Raw genomic sequence first — 24614 nt, forward strand, 5'->3', positions numbered from 1 at the left:
GATTGCGTATATACTGAGATGTTTACACAATTTCAGTTCACGTACATGACTTGTTATTCAACATTCAATGATTACGCGATCTTAGTTCACGTAGGTGTACGTGAATTCAGATTGCGTACACTATGAGGATTCAAGTTTCAAACTCCATTGATTACGCAATCTGAGTTCACGTATATGTACGTGAATTCAAATTGCGTAAAGTCTGAGATTTTTAATTTTTTTTAAACATACGTGAACTAAGTTCACATAACTTCAGAACTTACGTGAAATGAGTTCACGTAAAATACCCAGATTTAAAAAAAAAAAAAAATACCCTTTTGTTGGTGGTGAGGTACGATGATTTTTGTATGTGAGTTATGAGGTGTGATGAAAGTTGATAAATGTGAGTTATGAGATAATAAATGTGTAACATTGATGGCAGGGGCATTTTGAGTATTTTAATTTTTTTTAAATTTTGAGGGGTGTGAATAGCAATTTGGGGAGTGTTGGTAGCAATATTGTATTTTTTATTGTTAATTAATCGTATGATTTTTAAGACCAAATATTATTAACATCAAACTTTTATTAAGACCAAACATTTATAAACTTTTTGCATGCACCACCAGTTTTTTTTTATTTTTTTTTATTTATTTAATTAATATTGTTATTCTAAATATTTTGGAACACTATTCGAAAGTTTTTAGGTACATACCAAAAATTTTAAAACAAAATCATATTAAAAATTACGTAACTGAAAAACTGGCGGTGATGTTCAGAAAAACTTAAAATTTTCAACCAGTTTCTGAACCGAGTTTGGGCTGAGCAATGGCCGGAAAACAGGTCAGCGGCGAAGGTTTATCGGCGAACCTCGCCGGAATGTCGAAGAATCAGCTCTACGATATCATGTCTCAAATGAAGGTATACCGATTACATCCTCTTTCTCGCTCTTCATGTTCATGTTACCACATTCTATTGCTAACCCTTTCGTTTCGTTTCCCCTTCAGAATCTGATCGAACAGAATAAGCAGCAAGCGAGACAGATCCTCATTCAAAACCCTATGTTGACCAAAGCACTCTTCCAGGTTTCTAGGGTTTTCCAATTTCTTTCTCTGTTTCCTTCGTCTTCTTTTTTCCGGCTTCACTTATTGCCTCGAATTTTGGTTATGCAAGTTCTCAATTCTATTTTATTACATTGAATACCCTATTTGATAGTTACAATCGTATAGATTTAGGTATTTTACAGTGATTTGTTGTAGAGGACCTATTTCCAATTTTCCATGCTTCAGTCATAAGATACAACCCTAAATTTAGTATTTAAAAGCATGGAATGAATGGCTACAGTTATCCGACTACTATATTTGATTTTCATAGTTTACACAAACTGCAATTATTTCCTAAACTTTAGTATCATTTGTGTTATTTCTGACTAATGTTTCACTTGTTGATGCCTTTGACAACTTTAGTTACTATGTTTTGTTTTGAGGTTATGAAAATTTGCTTTCTGCTTAGACATCATGATTGTTGCTCTATAAATTTCACTACTTACTAAGCCATTGTGCGATGCGGGAAAAAATTGTGAGATGATTAATTTTGTAGTTCTTTCAAAATAACAATATTTTTTTGTAAATTAAAAACATTATGATAAGTAAATGTATTGACAATTTATTGTTGAGATGATATAATAGTATCCAAATTATTGTTGCATGAATAGGATTTGATTATATAATATCATTGCATTTCCAAATTTACAAAATTATTATAAGTTTAGGCGGGAAAATATTGTTTAAGATTGACATAAATTTTTATGAAGATATTTGTTCACATGTAGATTTTTGTAAGGGTTCCTTGATGTTTCTTGGATGTCTTTCGAGTTGCATTTGGCTCCTCTAGAGCTAGTTATCACATTAGAGAGTAAAGCAAAACATCTATGATACCCCATTGATGAGAAATCAATGATTATAATTTAATATGTCAGTACATCAATTATTGGTATGTGTGCATGCTATTGAGATTTCTTACTAGTTACTGTATCATTTGAAAAGAATTGTTCACTTTAGAGGAGTCAAATTATTAAGTTAATAAAGATTAATCATATATGATATTTTTAATTTTGTATGCAGTATTGTGAATGTATGCTATAGTTTTTCTCAGCATTATTATAGTTGTTGTTTTACAAAAACATTATTAATACCTGCAAGTGTATGGGACAATGGGAATAAAGGTATTTATTTTTTGGAGTTAGGCTCTTGTGAAATGTTGTAGTCCAGAATGCTGTAATGAACAGAGTAGTGTATATGTTTTAGTTTGATTTTATTTTAAAGATAGCCTCGGTACTTATTTAAGGGGCTTCAGTCTCATATAGGCTATTTGTCTAACTTGATATTTTTGTCCATTTTCTGTTGGCTACTCAGGCACAAATTATGCTTGGAATGGTGCAATCACCTCAAGCGGTATGTTTTTTTACTTTATTTCAATGTCCTTTTCACAACCATCTGTTGGTAGGCATGTTAAACAATATTTGCTTCTAGGTTTCTAAAGTTCAACCAGTGGCTCCTCAAAACAATCAGCAGTCAGCAGTACAACCAACCCAACAACCAAGTGTTCAGCCTGCTCCAATATTGCCTGGGAAAGGTGGCGTACAAGATCAACCAGGTGTATCACAAACTCAAATTCCTCCCAGGAGACACCAAAAGCAGCCTTCAGTGCCAGTTTCATATCCTGCTGTTCCTGCAATGAGTCATCAATCTCAGCCTACGCCTGCACATTCGTTGCAGATGCCACAACAGCCTAAAGGACATCTGACTCCCCAAGTGGCTCCAGCATCTATTCCCCAATCGTCACAACTTCCACACATACCTTCACCATCTGTTCATTCATCTTCACAACCACTTCATCCAACTCAAATGCCAACTGCTTCCAGTCAGGTGCAGCAACCATTGCAAGCACCTGGATTTCCGCATATGCCTTTGCAGCCACCACTGCCACCACAACTCAGACCACCTTCAGTGCAAACCTTCCATCCCCAATATCCCCCACAAATGGGTGCCAATTTAGGTTTTCAACATGCTGGTGCTTCTCATAATCTTCCACAATCCATGTTTCATGTAAGCCAAATATTTCAGTTATCAATTTGTGATCTAACGACTTGTTGAACTGTAACAGTATTTATTGATGAAATTTTCAGCCAGGTACAAAACCTCCTTCTAGTGTTGGATCTACGTTCCCACTTGGGCAGACACCACTACCAAGTCAACAATCATCTCAGCCACCTTATCAGGTATGTTGAACTACAACTGATGGTTAAGATTTGAAAACTGTGTTGATGCCATGGGTGAGTGGTAGTCTAACTTCCCTGCTCCGCTACCATATTGTACTGATGATTGCTATGGCTAAAAGTTGAAACCAATCTACACAATTTATTCCGGACAAATTTATCATTGCTGCATTTATCTTTCACAATTGAATTAGTTAGTTTTGTTCAATTAGCTAGCATGCTGGCATTTGACCTAAAGATTAAGTAACATAGCTTGATAAGCAGCAAAGGTCATGTTGATATGTAACACTACTTGTACGTAATAGTAATTGGTTATTCAAGTTCATTGTTAGACCCCAACCACGAGTCCCTTTGATTCACAACTCATCTCTTGGGCCCAAAGTGTGGCAGTAGTATTCTAGAAGAGGTCAGAGGGAAGTGGGGAGTAACGAATAAATTGATGAGCTGAGTGGGGCATAACAAAAGTGTGGTTAGGCTGTGCGCCTATCAAATAGGCTGAAGGGGAGAGAGTGGAGCATATCTGGAATTACAATAGTTTGTGATAGGATCCTAGCTCTGTGGCAGATGGATTGTATCCTCTGTAACTTTCCCCCATCCCATCATTAAATAATACTCAGTTGATCTTTATTTGCTGTGTTTATGTTCCATTACTCTGCTTCATGTACTGGACTACTGGTTCCTAACATGCTAAGTCATGCTTGATTTTCAGGTTGGAAATATGCCATTCGGGTCTGATTTCGGTAATCAATCTGGAAATGCAATGCAAATTGATAGAGGGTCTTCTTGGATGCCTGGTCCATCAGAAAATCTAGTACAGCATTCTGGTCCTCTGGGACCACAATCTGTGGTTTCTGTTCTGGTGGGTGCTGCTAATCAGCCTCTTAGGCCCCCTGCGGTAATAGTTATTTCTGAATTGGCATTTACTTCGTAGAAATTGTCCTGCAGTATATTGATATTCTCTTATTGGGTACATGCAGTTGACACCAGAGATGGAGAAGGCACTGCTTCAGCAAGTCATGAGTCTCACACCAGAGCAGATAAATCTTTTCCTCCGGAACAAAGAAATCAAGTGCTGCAACTGCAACTGATGTTGCGTAAATGATGCTGTACATTTACACAATGTGATTAGGCAGTCTTAATCCTTCCAATTTGGCGTATATTCTTCTGTTACCTATGATCATGTTACCTATGATCAAAGTGGTTGGCTAGAACTATGTCAACCCGAACTTTTATTTCTTTATCTTCTAGTTATTTACTATTCTGCAAAATTAAGTGAAACTACTATCTCTTCATTGTTTCATGTATGAAAAGTCTATAAGTTAATCTCCTTGGTGCTCTCCGTCATCACTGTTTGGTTAAAATGATGTATTGTATAGATGTTGTACAAAGGCTACTTGTACACCCGTTTATAACTCAAGAAAGCTTGCATCATTGTTTAAGAGTTACCTATATGGCTATACCAACTTACTGCTTCAAAAACATGTATTTTTCGTCAATTCATATTTAGTTCTTCTCATTAATGTAACATTTGGATTTGTTATAATATGTATCAAATTATACAAAATAATGTGCATGATAGTAAAAAAATGAAGAAGGCTTGTTTAAGCAATTCAAATAGGAATGTGGTCACAAATTTTAAAGTTCAATGGTATACCATAACCATATTACTTTTGTCCTAAATAAATTTTAAAAATAAAATTGGTAGTAAAATAAAATTTATCAATATGATTGATATTGTTTTTATAAGTTTGTCCTACAAAGGTAATTTATGTTCACAGCATAAATATTTATTATTGGTTGTTGAAAAAGATATAAAATGATTAATGATATGTTGATAAATAAATAATTAATACAGTTGAAGACTAAAAAGAGGTATTATAAAAATGTATGGAATTTGTCTTTGACTCTTAGTTGAATTGACAAATATTGATATTGTTAAGTTGAACAATTCGAATATGAGACATTGCAGTTGTGTGAGTTAATTACGGTAATATTTAACATCTCTTCTAAGACAAAAAAAATGTATAAATTTCTTTTTTTTAAGAGAATCACTATTTAATAAAAATTTACTTCATATAATAGTGTCTTCTTTGAAATAATTCATTCACTTTTTATTCCAATGGTTAATTCATAATGATCGTAAAAATTACCTTACATGTCGTCAGAGATAAATTATTCTGATGAGTGATTAACCTGCTAATTACAATCCCATCAATTTTCTGCTAATTACACATTTTAGATAATGTAATCAAAGTTGTTGCAAATAGCATAAGAGATAGATGCTTGAGCTAAAGAATAAGCACTACCATGGTTGTCTAGTGAAAACAACTTGATAATTGATGTACAAATCAAGTAATGATTTCCAATAGGCTCATTATCAATATGGTTTAATGACCTCTCGTATCTTGATATGAGAGTAAATAATTGAAATAGCACAATATGCATCATGACATTTTCATTGATAAAGTTTCTCTAATAATCTTTTTACAATAACATTGATAATTAGAGTTTCTTGAATAATTTTAAATTTCACAAAAATAATCAATCCTCCAATTCAAAGTTATTCCCTCACTTCTTCCTTCTCAACCAACAGACAACTACGAATCGTAACCAATAATTCTTTTTATTTCTTCAACTTTATTAGAATGACAAAAAAAAAAATATCACAGAAAAATAACATTTAAACTATGACAAAGTCCAATAACAATAAAATAGAGTTACTTAACAAAACTCCTAATGAATGATTCTAAATACACAAAAATATAATAAATATCATTCGAAGTAGACCATATTCTACTAGTAAAAATGTAGAAGGATGTTCTACATGAAAAGTTCCTATTCACAAAAAGACAAGAAGACATCGAATTGTTACTAAATCATCTTCAAAATCACTCGTCGAAGATTTTCAACAATATTTCCAAAGCACCCATGTAAGGGAATATTTATTTAAAATTTGTACATTTGACATACACACATATATGAAATATATCAAATGAATTTTTATTTTATTTTATAATAAGAGTGAATATTAGTCATCGATAAAATCGTGAATGATTAAGATTAAAATAAAAAGTCACATGATTTTAAAATCCATTAGTGTAAAACTTCAATCTATTATCGAAAGCTCCAATTGAGTAGTATTTTTTTACACATTTTAAGTAAACATTGAAAGTAGATGAACAATTACCTCTATAAACAAAATGAATAAAAATTTATTTTTTTGGCAAAATCAACTGAAATTTGTTCTCAGCTTTAATCTAATAAGAAAATATATAGATTTGAATGAATTTATCTCCTTTAAAGTAAGAAGTTGATAAACTAAACAAATCAATAGTTGATATTATAATTATTCATAATTGATCATTCATGTGTATATAATATGAAATATTAATTTTTTATATTACTCACTTTATTTTCTAAATTGAAATGTCTACGTTAGTAGAGACTAATCCGATTTTAATGCAACTGAAGATTGAAGTTTAACGGTTTTCTTAATTTACTTATATTTCAAACCAATTCAATATGATAATCATTTGACGCACACATCAATACATTATTGCGTATATTCGTACCTAAAGATGAGTTAGTATCTACACATTGATCCAATCTAGTTCCTTGCACATCCCTATACAACCATGCCATTGAAGAAGGGGAAAAAATCATAAAACGATTAAACATCAGGAAAACAAACATAACAAATCAGATTACTCAATTTAGCCATACATCCTAAAAGACACTATGCCAGAGCAATGGAACTTCAACTGGCATTGAATCATTGAGGTGATGGATTTTGTAATCACATCTTTCAAGAACTTTGAACAAATAGGACTGCAGTTTTACAGATCTAAAATGTGCAAACAGAAGAAGAACCATTATAAATGCTTTAAGCCTGCCTCTTCATAACACAAGATGTAGGAGAAATTAATGATATAGAGAACGCGAGCAGACTTCTTTTAATGCTATTAATTGCAACAAACAAGAAATACGTCAGCTTTAAAAGCAAAAGATGCCTTCAACTGATCCAGAAAATTTGATATCATTCCTTTATAAAATCGTAGTTATGTGCCTACCAGAAGAACTGATCCAATAGCAATGTTGGTAATACTTAGACGACTGCAGGAAATGACCGATGTCATTCAGGAACTTCTCAAAATGCAAATAGCAAAATACAACAACCCACCTTCACTCGAGAAACCCATCATTTTCCATGTTTGAAAATTTGGAATTGTCACCATTCCATATCATCGGAATCACCATCATAACAAGTAGATAACTAATCATCATTCCAATGAAGAACCTTTTTTGTATTAGTTTCTTTCATCAACCTTTCTCTTCCGTACCCTGTCTAGATGAAAAATTTGATGGCATACTCAATATTAGGCATTTTCATATAAGATCCCAAAGCTGGTATATAAATCTTCTCTAAACACTGAATTATAAATGTGAGGAAATAATATACGCAACAGCTATTAAAAAGTATTAAAATGAAACTCGTTAGGAGTTATTTGCTAAAAAGTCTCCAAATTTAGCAAGTAATGGATGAGGATTATCGTACTTGAGTGAATTCTGATATGCGGTCAATCTGGTTAGGGTCCTTTACGCACAGCCTATCTTCAGGTTCCAAATCTTGAGACAAACCCTATGGTAAATTTGATAAAAGCAATTCAGACTAGATGTTATACTGACATTAGGGAAACCTGATGCTGGTCTGTGAGTGTCAGGATTAGACACAATACAACCATCACATTTGCATGAGGACCTAGTAATATACTAAAAAGTAATACAAACTTTCACAGCACACTCGGCTGTAAGGTAAATTTAATGCAGGTCCCACTAAAATATAGGCTGGCTCTCTTTAAGTGGAACCAACATTATCCATCCAATATTAATGATTATTTATGGAAATGTGTATTTTTTTCTAGCATTTGACTAGATTACAATGTAAAACATTCCTAAAAATATATTTGGAGCTACTTGATGAGTTTAACGAATAACCTGCCAACATAAATTGAACAGTTCACCAAAAAAATGTATATTGAATTAAAGAAAACCCAGTAGCACGTGACATTAGAAATACTCTAAAAGCCTAGAAGTCTAACACAGTATGTCAAGTGCATGAATCATGAATGAGTAAAATTTAGTTCTATAAATGTACTCTAAAAGTAATAAACAAAAGGGCAAACTATTCCCACAAAGACTCAGCAATCAGTGCAGACAGCAGAAAGGTTTCAATTGCTAATTTTGATTGAGTATTCTATAATGCAGAGAGTAAAATGCAAAACCCAAAATATATGGGGTGGAGGATTTTCCCAGTCTCTTCATGAGATTATTTTGAAGTAATAATTAGCTGGGTATGCAACCAATTAAGTCATTTCAGGTAAGCACAATGCATTGATTACTTACAAGTTCTTTTTTCATTTCTTCTATTTCCCCCCTCAACTCAGTTATATGCTGACTCAGAGCCTGCACAACTTATACAAGATCAAATATTGTCACATATAAAATGAGAAAAATAGATTTGAAATTGTCATAAAAATTTGAAACCTCGTGCCGTTGCATGGATATGGAATGCTCCAATGCTTTTGCTTTCATTAAATGGTTTCTTGGCCGGAGACTAATGGGCCGCCTATAATTCTTTCCACGATAGTAAATCAGAGAAAATCCTTTGGGAAGTCTATCTATTGCTACTAGAATTCCACCACTCTTGAAGTCCAGTAACCTAGCTGTGTTTTCAACAATTGCAAGAGTCTTTTCTTTTGTTATTAATTTAACAAGTTCTCGATGCTTCCAATGCAAATGCATATTCTCAATGATACCATCAAAAATACCATGTGTACCTGCGGAATATCATAAGTAGAAGTTAGGATTGCATCATTGCAATATAGCAACTTCTATTCAGCTGAATATTACCAACCAAGTTGCAAGTACGCCTTCATTTTTAAACCAACCGCACGGAACATAACACGTTCTTTATCTGTGATTGTTTCTCGCTCATTATCAGGACCAGCTGGAACCATGGACACTTTTAGTTCAGCTAATAGCTTTTCTGCTTTTAACATATCTGCCTGGGCCTGTTCATGTATTTAGAGGTGTAAATATGAAAAAAGAAAATTAAATTAAATGTTCATAAGAAAACAAAAGTCACAAAAACACATTATAAATATTCATTTCTATCCTTTTAATATGCTGTATTTGAGGGATATAAATACCTCACTATAAATAAGTATATACAGTTGAACTATAACACAGCAAGCTTATTTATTCAGGCTTTACAATTCAGATAAAGCCAAACCTCCAAATTTAACTTTATAAAACAGCAAGCAGATAAACAAGTGCTGCAGTAACAATTAGGTAAAAACAATAAGCTGAAAGGGTTTATATTATCAGGAATCCAGAATTCCAAACTGAGGCCTACCTACCAAGTCTCACCATTGGTTATTTTTGCTTTTTCTTAATTCTTCAGTTTATTAGGCATTTAAGCTCAACGTATTTAGTCCCTATTGGCTTGACCTAAAGCTCCAAGGATGTATCAAATGTTGAGTGTTTCTAAGGCTTTATGCCCATAATGAATTTCTAAGGTTTTATGCAAAAAATGAAGTTGCCATATTCCTGAGATTCAAGAAGCCCTTGATGGGAAAAAAAGATTTCTAAGACTAAACCACCGATTCATAAGATACATTTTTCTGCACCATTACTAAACTACCAAACCTTCCAACTGATTTCAAAGCTTTGGCTAATGAACGGTATCCCCCACAACATATGCTATTTGCTTTGGAAACCTCAATTTCAATGTTGGGATATATCAATATATAAATAAATATTATAACATGTAAATAGTAGTATTAACTTACGATCTTGAATCAGAATGCCAAAGAACATATCGACCTCTCAACAGTTCCTCTTCTTATGACGCGACAACAGTATGATAGTTATTTGCAGACTAATTATGTGAACATTAAAAAACCTCTTCCCCTTTAAAGCAAGCCATTTATGATTTACATTCCAACAATAAAGCACAACTACTGTCTCAACCATATATAATCTTCATAAACAAGTAGATACTTACAACAGCTAGTTTAAGTTCAACTTTTTTCATGAGCCTAACATTTTTGGTTTTGGCAGCCTCTTTCATCATCTTCTCATGTTCAACAGTATATAAGTCCCTTCCGCAGGGTGCTTGAGCTTCATAGAACTCAGACTCAGTCAATGACCCTGCTAGTGCAGATGTTCGATCTTCCTCAGATGGAGTTGCATTAACAGATCTGCGCTCCACCTTCTCCCGAACATCCTGCATCTGTTTCTTTAATTCATGTCTTTCAGCTAAAATGGTACCCACACTGGCTGGAATGAAGTCCTTCCCACGATATATTACAATGTAATATTTATTCCTTAGCAACAAGGTACCTCCTGTTAATTTCTGGACCACAACAAAAATTATAAATACTAATTGCACTGTTCATTCTACAAATTGCATTTACTATTTTTTATCTAATCAGCCCTGCAGCCTATTATACAGTTTTAAGCAATAGTTATTACAATGTAATATTTATTCCTTAGCAACAAGGTACTTGCACATAATTTGATGCATTCAGCTATAGCCTTTAAGCAAACTCAATTTCACAAGCAACTGGCAACGAACAGGAATTTGTACATAACAAACCTTTAGCTCCTGAGCCATCAGTTCATTGTTTGTATTCTGGACACCACGCTTGACAGCAATCTTTGCAACTAAACTTTTCTCCCAAAGCTTAAGAATAGCACACGCCAGACCTTGAAGATTTCTATTTCTCCCTTTATGAAGGTCAGCACAAGATCGTTATCAGAAAAAGTTAAAAGAAATTTAATAAAACAGTACTGCTGATGATTTTCACTTACCCAAGGCAAAATGACAAGGAAGAGCTTTGGCAAGTTTCAGCATATTTGTGTGCTCATCATTGGTGAGCCGTGGATGCATTCTTGCAGGAAGAAGCCTAAGAGGTGTTTTGTAACCAGGTAGCATAGAAGGAAGCAAATCAGCATCAACAGGAAGTACTCCTGTACCCCACCAATCAACAAAACGAGGACCAAAATCATCAAGCATTCTATCGAACTCAACCTCCTCCGGCGTCATGTTCTCAGGTCCTCCCTTTGAAATACGTTGACACACAATTTTTGGCCCTTGATAATTGTTACCACGGTACACCCACATAACACTTCCTGACCTCCAAATAACTAATCCTCCAGTTCGATGCTGTACAAATCTACAAGATATGAGTTCACAAATTCTTCAACACAGCTTATCTTTTCTATAGAGCTCAATTTCCAGAATTGAATAACTAACTTCTAACCGAAATTATCTTTTCTGTTTGGATACACAGCTTAATTAAGTTAGTTATAAGCGCTATAAAAATAGGGTGAAATAAAAAGGAAGAAAGCTACCTGAACGATGCGATGAGCTAAGTTGATATTGGGAGCAAGAAGGTGTTGGTGAAACTTAAGGCACACCAATTCATTGTTTTTCCATTGATGATGAATTTTTTGGAGCACGGAACGCGTGAGGCCAGCTTGAGGGACACTTACCTTCTTCTCCTTTTTAAGATGTATTCCAATTGTTCGCAATCGTTTAAGCTCTTCTTCCGCCAAACACGGCGCAATTACTTCATTCTTCTTCTTATCTTGTTGCTGATACACCTCCTTCTCCGACGGGAAAACCGCCTCGTCGGTGCGAATCCATTCTCTGTGCAAAAACTGACGAGGGAGTAGGGTTCGGGTTGGTTCATCATCATCATCATCATCATCAAGTGAAGCCAAATTGCGAAAGCGAAAAACGACTCGATCGATGGCGTTGAAGTTGGATTTGGTTGAGAAATAGAAACGGTTGAGAATGCCAAATGTGAATTTGAATTTGGATGGAAAAGAGAGCGAGTTCAGTGATGATAGTACCATCATTTCATTTGATAATTCATAATCAATCACATTTCCTTTTTATACAATTTTATTATATTATATAATAATAACGAATTTAATTATGTTTGATGTAATGTTAATTAATTAATTACATTATTACATATTAATAAATTTATATTAGTTCTTATACTCGTTATGTTAGATGCCATCAATAAATTTTTGGTATGATAATATCGCATTTAATAATCATTTTAATAAGAGAGAAAAATATTTAAACCATAATATAACAAACAATGGTTACGAAGTAATACAATAACTGTATTTAAATTTGCATACACTTGATATCAACACAATGTTTTTCCCTTTATTTTCCTCTCAATTCTCAATAGTTTGAATTTTCCCTAATTTATTGTTAGACTTAATTTAGGAATATAAAACTTATTCTTTATTATAAAACTTATTCTTTATTGTAAGATTGGAAAACTGTGTTGATGCCATGGGTGAGTGGTAGTCTAACTTCCCTGCTCCGCTACCATATTGTACTGATGATTGCTATGGCTAAAAGTTGAAACCAATCTACACAATTTATTCCGGACAAATTTATCATTGCTGCATTTATCTTTCACAATTGAATTAGTTAGTTTTGTTCAATTAGCTAGCATGCTGGCATTTGACCTAAAGATTAAGTAACATAGCTTGATAAGCAGCAAAGGTCATGATGATATGTAACACTACGTAATAGTAATTGGTTATTCAAGTTCATTGTTAGACCCCAACCACGAGTCCCTTTGATTCACAACTCATCTCTTGGGCCCAAAGTGTGGCAGTAGTATTCTAGAAGAGGTCAGAGGGAAGTGGGGAGTAACGAATAAATTGATGAGCTGAGTGGGGCATAACAAAAGTGTGGTTAGGCTGTGGGCCTATCAAATAGGCTGAAGGGGAGAGAGTGGAGCATATCTGGAATTACAATAGTTTGTTATAGGATCCTAGCTCTGTGGCAGATGGATTGTATCCTCTGTAACTTTCCCCCATCCCATCATTAAATAATACTCAGTTGATCTTTATTTGCTGTGTTTATGTTCCATTACTCTGCTTCATGTACTGGACTACTGGTTCCTAACATGCTAAGTCATGCTTGATTTTCAGGTTGGAAATATGCCATTCGGGTCTGATTTCGGTAATCAATCTGGAAATGCAATGCAAATTGATAGAGGGTCTTCTTGGATGCCTGGTCCATCAGAAAATCTAGTACAGCATTCTGGTCCTCTGGGACCACAATCTGTGGTTTCTGTTCTGGTGGGTGCTGCTAATCAGCCTCTTAGGCCCCCTGCGGTAATAGTTATTTCTGAATTGGCATTTACTTCGTAGAAATTGTCCTGCAGTATATTGATATTCTCTTATTGGGTACATGCAGTTGACGCCAGAGATGGAGAAGGCACTGCTTCAGCAAGTCATGAGTCTCACACCAGAGCAGATAAATCTTTTGCCTCCGGAACAAAGAAATCAAGTGCTGCAACTGCAACTGATGTTGCGTAAATGATGTTGTACATTTACACAATGTGATTAGGCAGTCTTAATCCTTCCAATTTGGCGTATATTCTTCTGTTACCTATGATCATGTTACCTATGATCAAAGTGGTTGGCTAGAACTATGTCAACCCGAACTTTTATTTCTTTATCTTCTAGTTATTTACTATTCTGCAAAATTAAGTGAAACTACTATCTCTTCATTGTTTCATGTATGAAAAGTCTATAAGTTAATCTCCTTGGTGCTCTCCGTCATCATTGTTTGGTTAAAATGATGTATTGTATAGATGTTGTACAAAGGCTACTTGTACACCGTTTATAACTCAAGAAAGCTTGCATCATTGTTTAAGAGTTACCTATATGGCTATACCGACTTACTGCTTCAAAAACATGTATTTTTCGTCAATTCATATTTAGTTCTTCTCATTAATGTAACATTTGGATTTGTTATAATATGTATCAAATTATACAAAATAATGTGCATGATAGTAAAAAAATGAAGAAGGCTTGTTTAAGCAATTCAAATAGGAATGTGGTCACAAATTTTAAAGTTCAATGGTATACCATAACCATATTACTTTTGTCCTAAATAAATTTTAAAAATAAAATTGGTAGTAAAATAAAATTTATCAATATGATTGATATTGTTTTTATAAGTTTGTCCTACAAAGGTAATTTATGTTCACAGCATAAATATTTATTATTGGTTGTTGAAAAAGATATAAAATGATTAATGATATGTTGATAAATAAATAATTAATACAGTTGAAGACTAAAAAGAGGTATTATAAAAATGTATGGAATTTGTCTTTGACTCTTAGTTGAATTGACAAATATTGATATTGTTAAGTTGAACAATTCGAATATGAGACATTGCAGTTGTGTGAGTTAATTACGGTAATATTTAACATCTCTTCTAAGACAAAAAAAATATATAAATTTTTTTTTCAAGAGAATCTCAATCCCCATACTTTTTGTTTTTTGTGAAAAAATTGTGTTTTAATTTTGTGAATTATATATTTATTTTACCTTGATAAGATACTCTTAAAGTTGAACCATTGTTATAGAGGAAAAATGAAAAGATTTATTTTCAAAAATAATAAAAGTATTTTTGACATTTTCATTGTTTTAAGAGATATACACAATTGTCCACTTTACATTCTTATTAATCAATAATATTGACACAAATTTTAAAAATAAAATATTTTCATAAAATAAATAATTTTTTTATATGAAGTAGACCATATTCTACTAGTAAAAATGTAGAAGGATGTTCTACATGAAAAGTTCCTATTCACAAAAAGACAAGAAGACATCGAATTGTTACTAAATCATCTTCAAAATCACTCGTCGAAGATTTTCAACAATATTTCCAAAGCACCCATGTAAGGGAATATTTATTTAAAATTTGTACATTTGACATACACACATATATGAAATATATCAAATGAATTTTTATTTTATTTTATAATAAGAGTGAATATTAGTCATCGATAAAATCGTGAATGATTAAGATTAAAATAAAAAGTCACATGATTTTAAAATCCATTAGTGTAAAACTTCAATCTATTATCGAAAGCTCCAATTGAGTAGTATTTTTTTACACATTTTAAGTAAACATTGAAAGTAGATGAACAATTACCTCTATAAACAAAATGAATAAAAATTTATTTTTTTGGCAAAATCAACTGAAATTTGTTCTCAGCTTTAATCTAATAAGAAAATATATAGATTTGAATGAATTTATCTCATTTAAAGTAAGAAGTTGATAAACTAAACAAATCAATAGTTGATATTATAATTATTCATAATTGATCATTCATGTGTATATAATATGAAATATTAATTTTTTATATTACTCACTTTATTCTCTAAATTGAAATGTCTACGTTAGTAGAGACTAATTCGATTTTAATGCAACTGAAGATTGAAGTTTAATGGTTTTCTTAATTTACTTATATTTCAAACCAATTCAATCTGATAATCATTTGACGCACACATCAATACATTATTACGTATATTCGTACCTAAAGATGAGTTAGGACCTACACATTGATCCAATCTAGTTCCATGCACATCCCTATACAACCATGCCATTGAAGAAGGGGGAAAAAACCATAAAACAATTAAACATCAGGAAAACAAACATAACAAATCAGATTACTCAATTTAGCCATACATCCTAAAAGACACTATGCCAGAGCAGTGGAACTTCAACTGGCATTGAATCATTGAGGTGATGGATTTTGTAATCACATCTTTCAAGAACTTTGAACAAATAGGACTGCAGTTTTACAGATCTAAAATGTGCAAACAGAAGAAGAACCATTATAAATGCTTTAAGCCTGCCTCTTCATAACCCAAGATGTAGGAGAAATTAATGATATAGAGAACCCGAGCAGACTTCTTTTAATGCTATTAATTGCAACAAACAAGAAATACGTCAGCTTTAAAAGCAAAAGATGCCTTCAAATGATCCAGAAAATTTGATATCATTCCTTTATAAAATCGTAGTTATGTGCCTACCAGAAGAACTGATCCAATAGCAATGTTGATAGTACCTAGACGACTACAGGAAATGACCGATGTCAGTCAGGAACTTCTCAAAATGCAAATAGCAAAATACAACAACCCACCTTCACTCGAGAAACCCATCATTTTCCATGTTTAAAAATTTGGAATTGTCACCATTCTATATAATCGGAATCACCATCATAACAAGTAGATAATTAATCATCATTCCAATGAAGAACCTTTTTTGTATTAGTTTCTTTCATCAACCTTTCTCTTCCGTACCCTGTCTAGATGAAAAATTTGATGGCATACTCAATATTAGGCATTTACATATAAGATCCCAAAGCTGGTATATAAATCTTCTCTAAACACTGAATTATAAATGTGAGGAAATAATATATGCAACAGCTATTAAAAAGTATTAAAATGAAACTTGTTTGGAGTTATATGCTAAAAAGTCTCCAAATTTAGAAATATATTAATAATTTTATATTAGGTCTTATACTCGTTATGTTAGATGTCAATGGCTACGAAGTAATATAATAAACTGTGTTTAAATTTGCATACACTTGATATCAACACAATGTTTTTCCCTTTATTTTCCTCTCAATTCTCAATAGTTTGAATTTCCCCTAATTTATTGTTAGACTTAATTTAGGAATATAAAACTTATTCTTTATTCTAAGGAGAAATGTATTCACCGGTCAATCAATTAAAAAAAATACTTTTTATAAATTAAAATAGAAATGATATTTTATTATTAATTATAAATATATCTCTAAAATATATTATATATAAAAACAGTAATAAAAATTAAGTTTCTATTTTAATTTAATTTAGGAAAAATCAACTTCTTAATAAATATATGATAATTATCTTAATTAAATGATAAAATGAATTGATATTTGGGATTGAGGTTGAGGAGCAGATGGAGGTAAAAGAATGTTTGAGGAAAAAATGGTGATGGTGAATTGGGTAGAAGGCAGAGAAGAAGTTGAAGTGTTTCTATTTTGTTTGTAAATTATTATTAAATAAAAAAATGAAGAGTTTAATAATAAAATTAACACGTCATTAAAAATAACCAAAAAAAAAATTATTTTATTTGCTACGTCACTTTATCACGTAATCAAAAATTACAAGAATTAAAATTAAAAATAGAGGAATATAAATTTATAAAGACTAAATTAATAAATAAAATTTTCCAGACACTAAAACTAAATTAGACATATATTACAAGGATCAAAATCACTAATTGTTGTTGCAATTCTCATATTAATCTTATTTGATTATAACTTCACAAATGAACAACTACATACATTATGATCAATCTCCTTACAAAGTTGTTCTTGCCAAATTGTGCGAACCCACCAAAACCATGCAGATGCACGGATTTTTTTATTAACATTTATTTAAAAAAGAGAAAATTACATTGAACTCCCTGAAATCTATTTGAATAATACTCACATCCCATTTAATTTTTAGGATATATTTGCCTCTACATTCACTAAAAAAGTTGTACCAAACATTTTTTTTTCCACTCTACATTTACTAAAAAAAGTTATACCAAACATTTTTTTTCCACACTTATATCTATTTGTTATTCACCAAAAAACACTAAAATACACATTTTACCATACATTTAAATTGCATGTATCAGATGTATTATCATACTTTTATAAATTTAATTAAAGTGAAACATTAATTGTTATATAACGAACAACAAAAAACACATAAGCGTCACTAAAAAAATTGTGCAGACATGATATTTTTATTGGAAATAGAAGTGGAGGGTGCTTTTTAAAAATTAGGACAGCGAGTGTTATGTAGAGAAACCTCAAATGAGATCAATATAATTTCTCTTTTAAAAAAATGGACAGCATTCCTAAATTATACGTTAATAAAATAACGTGGAAAGTAATAAATTTAGACAACCGGTTAAAACTAAGAGTCACAGGTAAAGATATCTTTTACCCACCATACACAAATTAAGCAACCTGAACACACATCCTAAAAGTCACATATCAATATATATATTTATAAGATAAAAGTCTATTCTGTTGTATGTACAACAACATATTATAATATTGACAATTTGTCCTTACATTAAATAACCACCGGAAGTAAGTTGCATGTATACCCACGCACTACAGTCCACGCGGAAGATCAATGTTTCTCTCTCCAATCAGAGTTTCCTCTGAGCCATGACTGGATATAATAAAATGTACAAATCAGTGAAATTCATGTATAGAAGAAGTTATGACATTGAAATTAATCTTCAGACATTTACCTAAGGTAACTCAAAGCTGACATTCGATAGAGACAAGTAAAGACCAAAATATGCAACCCGATTGTATAAAAGAATGCAAATGCTCGGGCATATCTGCAAAGCATAGTAATTTATCAATTAGCTATTTATATAATATTTTACCCCGCTAAGTTAAAAATAAAAAATAAAATGAAGAATGGCACAATCGATGTGTTACAGACACGTTTAAAAGTTGAAACAATATCTAGAAGAGGCAGTATATTTGATGACAGAAAATATCTATCAATAAAGACCTGATTTACAACACAGGTTAGAATCAAGAGATCTGTTAATGAATGATATACAACAGAAACTCGCTGTTTGATTTCCTTTGGAAACCCATAAAAAGGTAACAAAATTACCACTTGGAAGAATGCATCATTATCAATGCATACAAGAATTATAATATCCCCCCATAATGAAATACAATACCAAACAGATTGACAAATAACTGAAACAGGAGAAATAAAAAACACAGGAGTGTATCTACAATAAGGCAGAAGCATACTTGTTACCGAGAAGAAATCGTCCACTGCTGAGTGTGATTCTGTCCCTGAATCCCAACTCCTTGTATCTTTGATCTTTTTCCTAATTACACGTATGGCATATAATTCAGCTCAAAACATGAATTGAATGATATTTCATAAAGAACTTTTTTCAAATCAATTGCCTTCTTATTTGGCTTCCTCCCATTCACCTTCTCTGCTCCACTTTTTCCGTGTAAATTAAAGTGGGGGAAAGAGAGGGAGAGATTTTTGAAGAGAAGAATTCTCATCAATCAAGACATCCCCTAGAACCAGTGTTCAATTGTTTTAATAAGAACTACTAACATGCATATAACGGATGTTCAGTCTTTCTCCGTAGTATTTTCCTTATTGTATATATTTATTATTGCACTAATATTTTTACTACAATAACATGCATATAAATACAATACTAGAGAGCAGAATTTTCCATTGAGAAAATGACAGTCAATGTTTCCAGAGCTGATTACTAGATATATTAGTGTTTTCCAATCTTATTAGTAAGACTCTGAAGACCATATACTTTAGATAGAAGTTATTTCGCAAATACAAACAGTTGTGTAGACAAGCTATGACATCATCAACTTTAAAGATTTTCATAAAGATTGCAAGGTATGACTTTAGTTATCTTGGGAAGGTATTTTTTAATATAGACTTCACATGTGGCACTAAATACATACTTAAAAAGATGTGTGCTGATATAAAATTAAATGCTTCACTTAGGGGAAGTAATGGCCCACCTTTTTTGAGAATGCGGCAAAAGGATTTATATCTTCCTCATATATCTTTTTGTATTTAGATTCAACATCTGATGCGAAACCACTTTCAAGATCTTCTGCATACTGAACATAAAATCACAAACAATATCTCCACTTCAAGATAAAAACTAGGTTATAGAATACCAAAAAACTTGAAGAAAGCAATAGCATTTACAACACCTTTTTAGAACCCCTGGAAACCACTTTCTCAACATTGTAGTCTTGGACATAACGAATCTTCCCATATAGTTTAACATTATCAGCTTTGGTCTTTTCCAGTTCATTTGTTAAAACCCCAATCTTTTCCTTCAATTGCCTTATTTCCTATTAAATGTGAAAATTTTACCGATGTCCCCATCACATTAGAATCTAAAACTTAACGAAAAATAATGTAAAATAGAAAGGAATAAGAAGAAATGGGTGTCCTAAATCAATATTAACTATAAAATACCTCTTCTGTCTCTCTCAAGCGTGTCCTAAATCGATCTCTCTGACTACATATTACTTTAAGCATTGAGCTTTGATCTTGATCTAATGCAAGCCTTTGTTGATCCACATTCTGATGCTGCAGAAGCAATTTAATCTTAAAATCTCAAATTATATAGGTAGATGTTTTCACCACAGGGTTATAATTTCATCAGATAACACTTGACAAAAATGCAACATAATGCAGAAGAAAATTTTCAATGAGTAAACTCACTACAAAACAATCTGGTACAAGAATAAAATTTTCAAAGCTTCCCAATATCATTAATGACAATTAATTAGGTTTTATAGGGGGAAAACAGTAATAAAACACCAATGGGAATACCGCATTTCTTCAGTTGTTGAAACTATGGTATTTGGTTTCTGCTGAAGAATATCCTTCAGAAATAAGTAAAGTATGGTAAGAAAAGCATATTGGAAAAAGGAATTCACCTCAGACACCTCACTCCGGTTTGTCTCTGATAGATCCCAGTCATCAAGGAAAGTTCCTTTATGATCTTTGGAATTGGAACTATATCCCTGTTCCAAAAGAGCAGCTAGGTGATTAATAAATAAAATGCTTAAGGAGAAAAATAATTAGTGATAGATATGGTAATAGAGGTTTCAATAGTAATTGTTCCAAACCTTTGATATATCATCTTCCAACTTTTGTATCAGTTTTTTTTGTTCGTTAACCTTAGCTGAAAGTTCTGCTACCTTCTGTTCTGCTTTTTCGAGTGAAGATGTTTTTTCAGAAAGTTTGACCTGAAAACGGTAGAACTAAATCTGAAAAACAATTGATATAATATCTCATGGAACAGTCTTAGGAAGCAAATGAAAAGGTTTTTGATCCCCATAACATGATCAAATACACAAGGTACAGGGGCACTAATAGTCCATGGCATCTTGGGCAGCTAAACCAAATATAGTCAGAATTTTGTGAGTTGATTGATTCTATTCGTCAATAGTTTCTAAAAAATATTGGGTATGGCATTAGATGCCGCATGCTATTGATCCATGCTCATACCTTCAACTGTGTTAGCTCATGTTCCATTTTTCGATTCTTATCAAGAAGAAGAGATTCCATCTTGCTCATCTCCTCCCCACTTGTAGCCACTTCCCAGTCTTCAGCCTCAATAGAATTATAACCCACTGCCTGAACGTATGACCATGAGTTAGACGGATAGCGCAGAGCCCAAAACAAGAGGTTACATAAAGGACCATTAAAATGAACAGTAAAATCACCTGCAAAATTTTTACTTTCTTACGCAAATCATCAACTATTTTTTCTGTTGGCCTTGCCTGAAGCTCTTTCTTCATTGCCACAATAGAAGCCTCCTACATCAAGATAAAAGAAACATATTAAGAGTACAAAACATCTTAAACACAGCATAGACAGACCTACTGAGACAAGTCATAAGAGGACTTACATTATAACTGTTTATTCTTTATATCTAGAAAAGACCTTACTTTCTATTAGGATTTAAGACATGAGACACCAGAAGGCACAAGAAAGTGCACTTTCATGCATTTTTGCATCTCAAGTAAGGGCAACAAACAAATTCTCATAATCCCAGATGTAAAAATTCATGAAGATCCTCCATGCTAAAACACCAATACAGATAGAGATCGTATGAAGGGGATTTTAGATAACATTTGCCTACAAAAAAACTTTAATAGTTTCATGAAAAGAGGATATTATGTGCACGTGTAAATGGATTTATAAGCTTGCTATATACTAGGTTTTATGCTGAAAAGATCAACCATAGAAACTTTATACTTGCTATGAAGACAGATTGATGGAGCATATTGGGAACTCAAAAAGACCTACACATGGTTTTTATTGATTTGGAGAAAACGTATGATAAAGTATCCAGAGAGGTGTTATCAAAGGTTCTACAATAGAAAAGAGTTCAGACTGTTAATCAAATATACGAGTGGGCCATGAATGGTGTGAGAGCATAAGATGATAGAGGGACATGCTAAACATAGGACACATGCAAAGTTGACGAAGTGGAGGAATGTTTTGGCTGTGATCCATGATAGAAGAGTACTACTCAAGCTCAAAGCAAAATTTTACCGCATGCTATAAGACTTTCAATGTTGTATGGGATTGAGCGTTTATGTGATAACGAGCCAACACAAAAATATACTGCGAGATGAAAATGTTAAGACTTGATATAGATGAGAGGCCACATTAGACTGATCAGACTACAATTAGGATTAAGAGTCTTGACTTAGGTAGTTTGGGACATATGTGGAGAAGACATTGAAGCATCTTTAAGAAGGTTCGATGGTGGATAGTCCGATAGTTAGAGGTAGAGGAAGAACAAGAAAAATTAAAAGCCAAACCATTAAGAGAGATTTAGAGGTAAACGATTTATCTTTGGACTTAATAAGTTATAGGAAATTATGGTGTGTTCTGATCCATACAGATGATCCCACCCAGTGAGATAAAGCTTGGATGTTGTTGATATAAATGGACTACTCCTAGCAAAGCATCTGATTTGAGACTGTGCCACAATCCAAATAAAAGCCAAAATATATGGGATCAAAATTTTCCAGTATTCGCAATTTTTGGTTCATACATCAGCAAAAATTGTTGATTTGAACATTTGTCTGATAAGAAATTATAACAAAAGTACTTTTCAAAGAATGATCAAATCAAAATAGATCAAGGAAAATAAAGAGGCAGGACTTAATATAATGTATTGAAATATCTGATGAATTTAGTCTCCAAAATACTTTAGAAAACAGAAACCTCACCTTTTCATTGAGCATTGCAGTAAATTTCTTCACATCATTAATGTGTTCTTCACGTTCGTTTGATAATGTTGTTTCAATATTGTGTAGCTCCATGTTCAACTCAGAGATTAACTTTTCTTTGGCAATTAAAGAATTCTCAAGTGCACTATTTGAGTCTACATTATCACTGCAAAAACACAAACAGTAATGTAAGACTATTGCCAATTAAAGAATAACTAAAAAATAAAAGAAAAGTAAAAGGATTTGGGAAGTATTAACGAGAAGTGTGCATATATAGATAGGAATGCAGATGGACAGAAACAAGTTGACTAGCCTTGTACCACTGTCCACTGAAAAATTTATGCACAGTGAGTTCATCATAAAGAATGGAGAGATTGAGGGAGAATGAAATCATGCGAGCAGAAGATCAAGAGACATTTCAATTAGAGTTGATCATATAGAGTCCAGTCCAATAAACAATGAAGCAAAAGACCAATTGAAAGTGAGAGAAATATTGAGAAAGATCATAATCCAAATGAACTTTCCAAAAATTTGATTTTTGATTATACACAAGAGCACCATTTAATCTATGTGGCCATCCTCACAAAGTGGTTAAATGTTTTTCTTTTAGTTGTGTGATATGTGCTCATCACAAAAAAATTAGTTTGATTAATTCGGAAGCTTAGAACACATCCATTTCGATTACTTAGCTGTCAATACTTCAAAGAGGAAAGAAAGATTGATAACTTGGGGTACCAAATAATTACTTTTTTGGTATGTGTTTCTTAGACTAGGAGAAGAATTGTGATAGTCTCTTCCAGCAATATGCATCTATGCTGAGGTATTTCAGAACCAGCAATAGAAAGTTAGAAACTTCACTTGGTTTGAATAAAAACAGGTAACTGAATATAGTAACTTCATTATATTGCACAACAATGCAAGATGAAAGTATTTGGCCAGCCACTCATAAATTGAACTTAGGTTCTTTTGAACAATTATCTTTGGAAGAAAAATGACTAAGAAACTTTAGAGGAAATACAGATCGCGATATGTATTTAAAGGATGCTAGAGATGGATAGTATGGTTATATTTAATTCTTAAATCAAAACATAATGTTTCTTTCCATAGAATTTGGGCGATAAAATGAATTGTTTTCATTTTGGAAAGCACAATGTGAATGAATACAGCTGTAGCCTATACCTGCAAGTCATTTTTTGTTGAGTTATTTATCCAAAAAAGTAAAAAATAAATAAAGAATACAAGGATTCCTTACCTCTTCTTAGTTTCAGAATCTTCATTTGCTGTTTGTAACTGAGATCGGAGAGCTCCCTGCATGTACAACAAAGGATCACTAGAACAAACAGCAGATCTATCTGAATATGAAAGTCAACAGCAACTTGAGACAATATTATTTATTTCACTCACTCAGTGGGACAAAAACACATAAAATTGTTTTAACAGCAATCGATAATAACCTTTCTATTTATTACTACCATTGTTCCTTTATAAAAGACCCTTTTAATTAATTCACAAGAATTAAGAAACTTGGTTAATTTAGTTAGTGACACTAATTTGGTTAAAAAATCGTATTATTTTTTCAAAACTAACCTTTGAAATTATTGGAACTTATTATCTCA

General features: G+C 32.4%; 4 protein-coding genes and 1 long non-coding RNA gene across 9 annotated transcripts in view; 2 read left to right on the forward strand and 3 right to left on the reverse strand.

Moving 5' to 3' along the window:
• Window positions 1–682: 682 nt before the first annotated feature.
• Window positions 683–4698, forward strand: LOC101508305 (uncharacterized). Its single transcript, XM_004512808.4, has 7 exons — window positions 683–897; window positions 984–1061; window positions 2391–2429; window positions 2508–3083; window positions 3164–3256; window positions 3963–4148; window positions 4231–4698. Exons 1-7 carry the CDS (start codon window positions 805–807, stop codon window positions 4339–4341), a joined length of 1176 nt encoding a protein of 391 aa, XP_004512865.1. The 5' UTR covers window positions 683–804; the 3' UTR covers window positions 4342–4698.
• Window positions 4699–6930: 2232 nt separating this feature from the next.
• On the reverse strand, window positions 6931–12208 carry LOC101508832 (CRM-domain containing factor CFM3, chloroplastic/mitochondrial-like). Of its 5 annotated transcripts, XR_190304.4 has the most exons (11): window positions 11672–12208; window positions 11129–11483; window positions 10914–11044; window positions 10320–10670; window positions 9168–9324; window positions 8798–9090; window positions 8657–8716; window positions 7809–7892; window positions 7434–7598; window positions 7324–7366; window positions 6931–7212 (listed from the first exon to the last, which is right to left on the reverse strand). XR_190304.4 is itself a non-coding variant. In XM_027337354.2 (9 exons), exons 1-9 carry the CDS (start codon window positions 12179–12181, stop codon window positions 7574–7576), a joined length of 1962 nt encoding a protein of 653 aa, XP_027193155.1. In that variant the 5' UTR covers window positions 12182–12208; the 3' UTR covers window positions 6931–7573. The 5 variants fall into 5 exon arrangements, 2 of the variants coding, with proteins under 2 accessions (XP_027193155.1, XP_004512867.1); XR_190302.4 differs by having other exon boundaries at window positions 6931–7366; XR_190303.4 differs by having other exon boundaries at window positions 7324–7598.
• A 1047-nt stretch (window positions 12209–13255) lies between these two features.
• Window positions 13256–13904, forward strand: LOC105852716 (uncharacterized). The gene is made up of 2 exons (XM_012719287.3): window positions 13256–13471; window positions 13554–13904. The coding sequence occupies exons 1-2, from the start codon at window positions 13271–13273 to the stop codon at window positions 13677–13679; spliced, it is 327 nt and encodes a 108-aa protein (XP_012574741.1). The 5' UTR covers window positions 13256–13270; the 3' UTR covers window positions 13680–13904.
• Window positions 13905–15762: 1858 nt separating this feature from the next.
• Window positions 15763–16580, reverse strand: LOC105852715 (uncharacterized). Its single transcript, XR_001144622.3, has 2 exons — window positions 16303–16580; window positions 15763–16235 (listed from the first exon to the last, which is right to left on the reverse strand). It is a non-coding gene; the product is annotated as an uncharacterized lncRNA (long non-coding RNA).
• A 1608-nt stretch (window positions 16581–18188) lies between these two features.
• LOC101507997 (protein CASP) overlaps window positions 18189–24614 on the reverse strand; it is an 11237-nt gene continuing 4811 nt past the window's right edge. Inside the window, exons 8-19 of the mRNA XM_004512807.4 lie at window positions 24251–24306; window positions 22999–23164; window positions 21478–21570; window positions 21260–21388; window positions 20878–20997; window positions 20686–20772; window positions 20219–20332; window positions 19948–20091; window positions 19750–19851; window positions 18994–19073; window positions 18468–18560; window positions 18189–18385 (exon numbers count right to left, since the gene is read on the reverse strand). Of these exons, the coding sequence (XP_004512864.1) occupies window positions 18325–18385; window positions 18468–18560; window positions 18994–19073; window positions 19750–19851; window positions 19948–20091; window positions 20219–20332; window positions 20686–20772; window positions 20878–20997; window positions 21260–21388; window positions 21478–21570; window positions 22999–23164; window positions 24251–24306 (1245 nt within the window). The 3' untranslated portion in view covers window positions 18189–18324. The remainder of the gene's footprint in view (window positions 18386–18467; window positions 18561–18993; window positions 19074–19749; window positions 19852–19947; window positions 20092–20218; window positions 20333–20685; window positions 20773–20877; window positions 20998–21259; window positions 21389–21477; window positions 21571–22998; window positions 23165–24250; window positions 24307–24614) is intronic.

The sequence above is a fragment of the Cicer arietinum genome, chromosome 6 (genome assembly GCF_000331145.2).
Source record: "Cicer arietinum cultivar CDC Frontier isolate Library 1 chromosome 6, Cicar.CDCFrontier_v2.0, whole genome shotgun sequence".
NCBI classification, from domain to species: Eukaryota; Viridiplantae; Streptophyta; class Magnoliopsida; order Fabales; family Fabaceae; genus Cicer; species Cicer arietinum.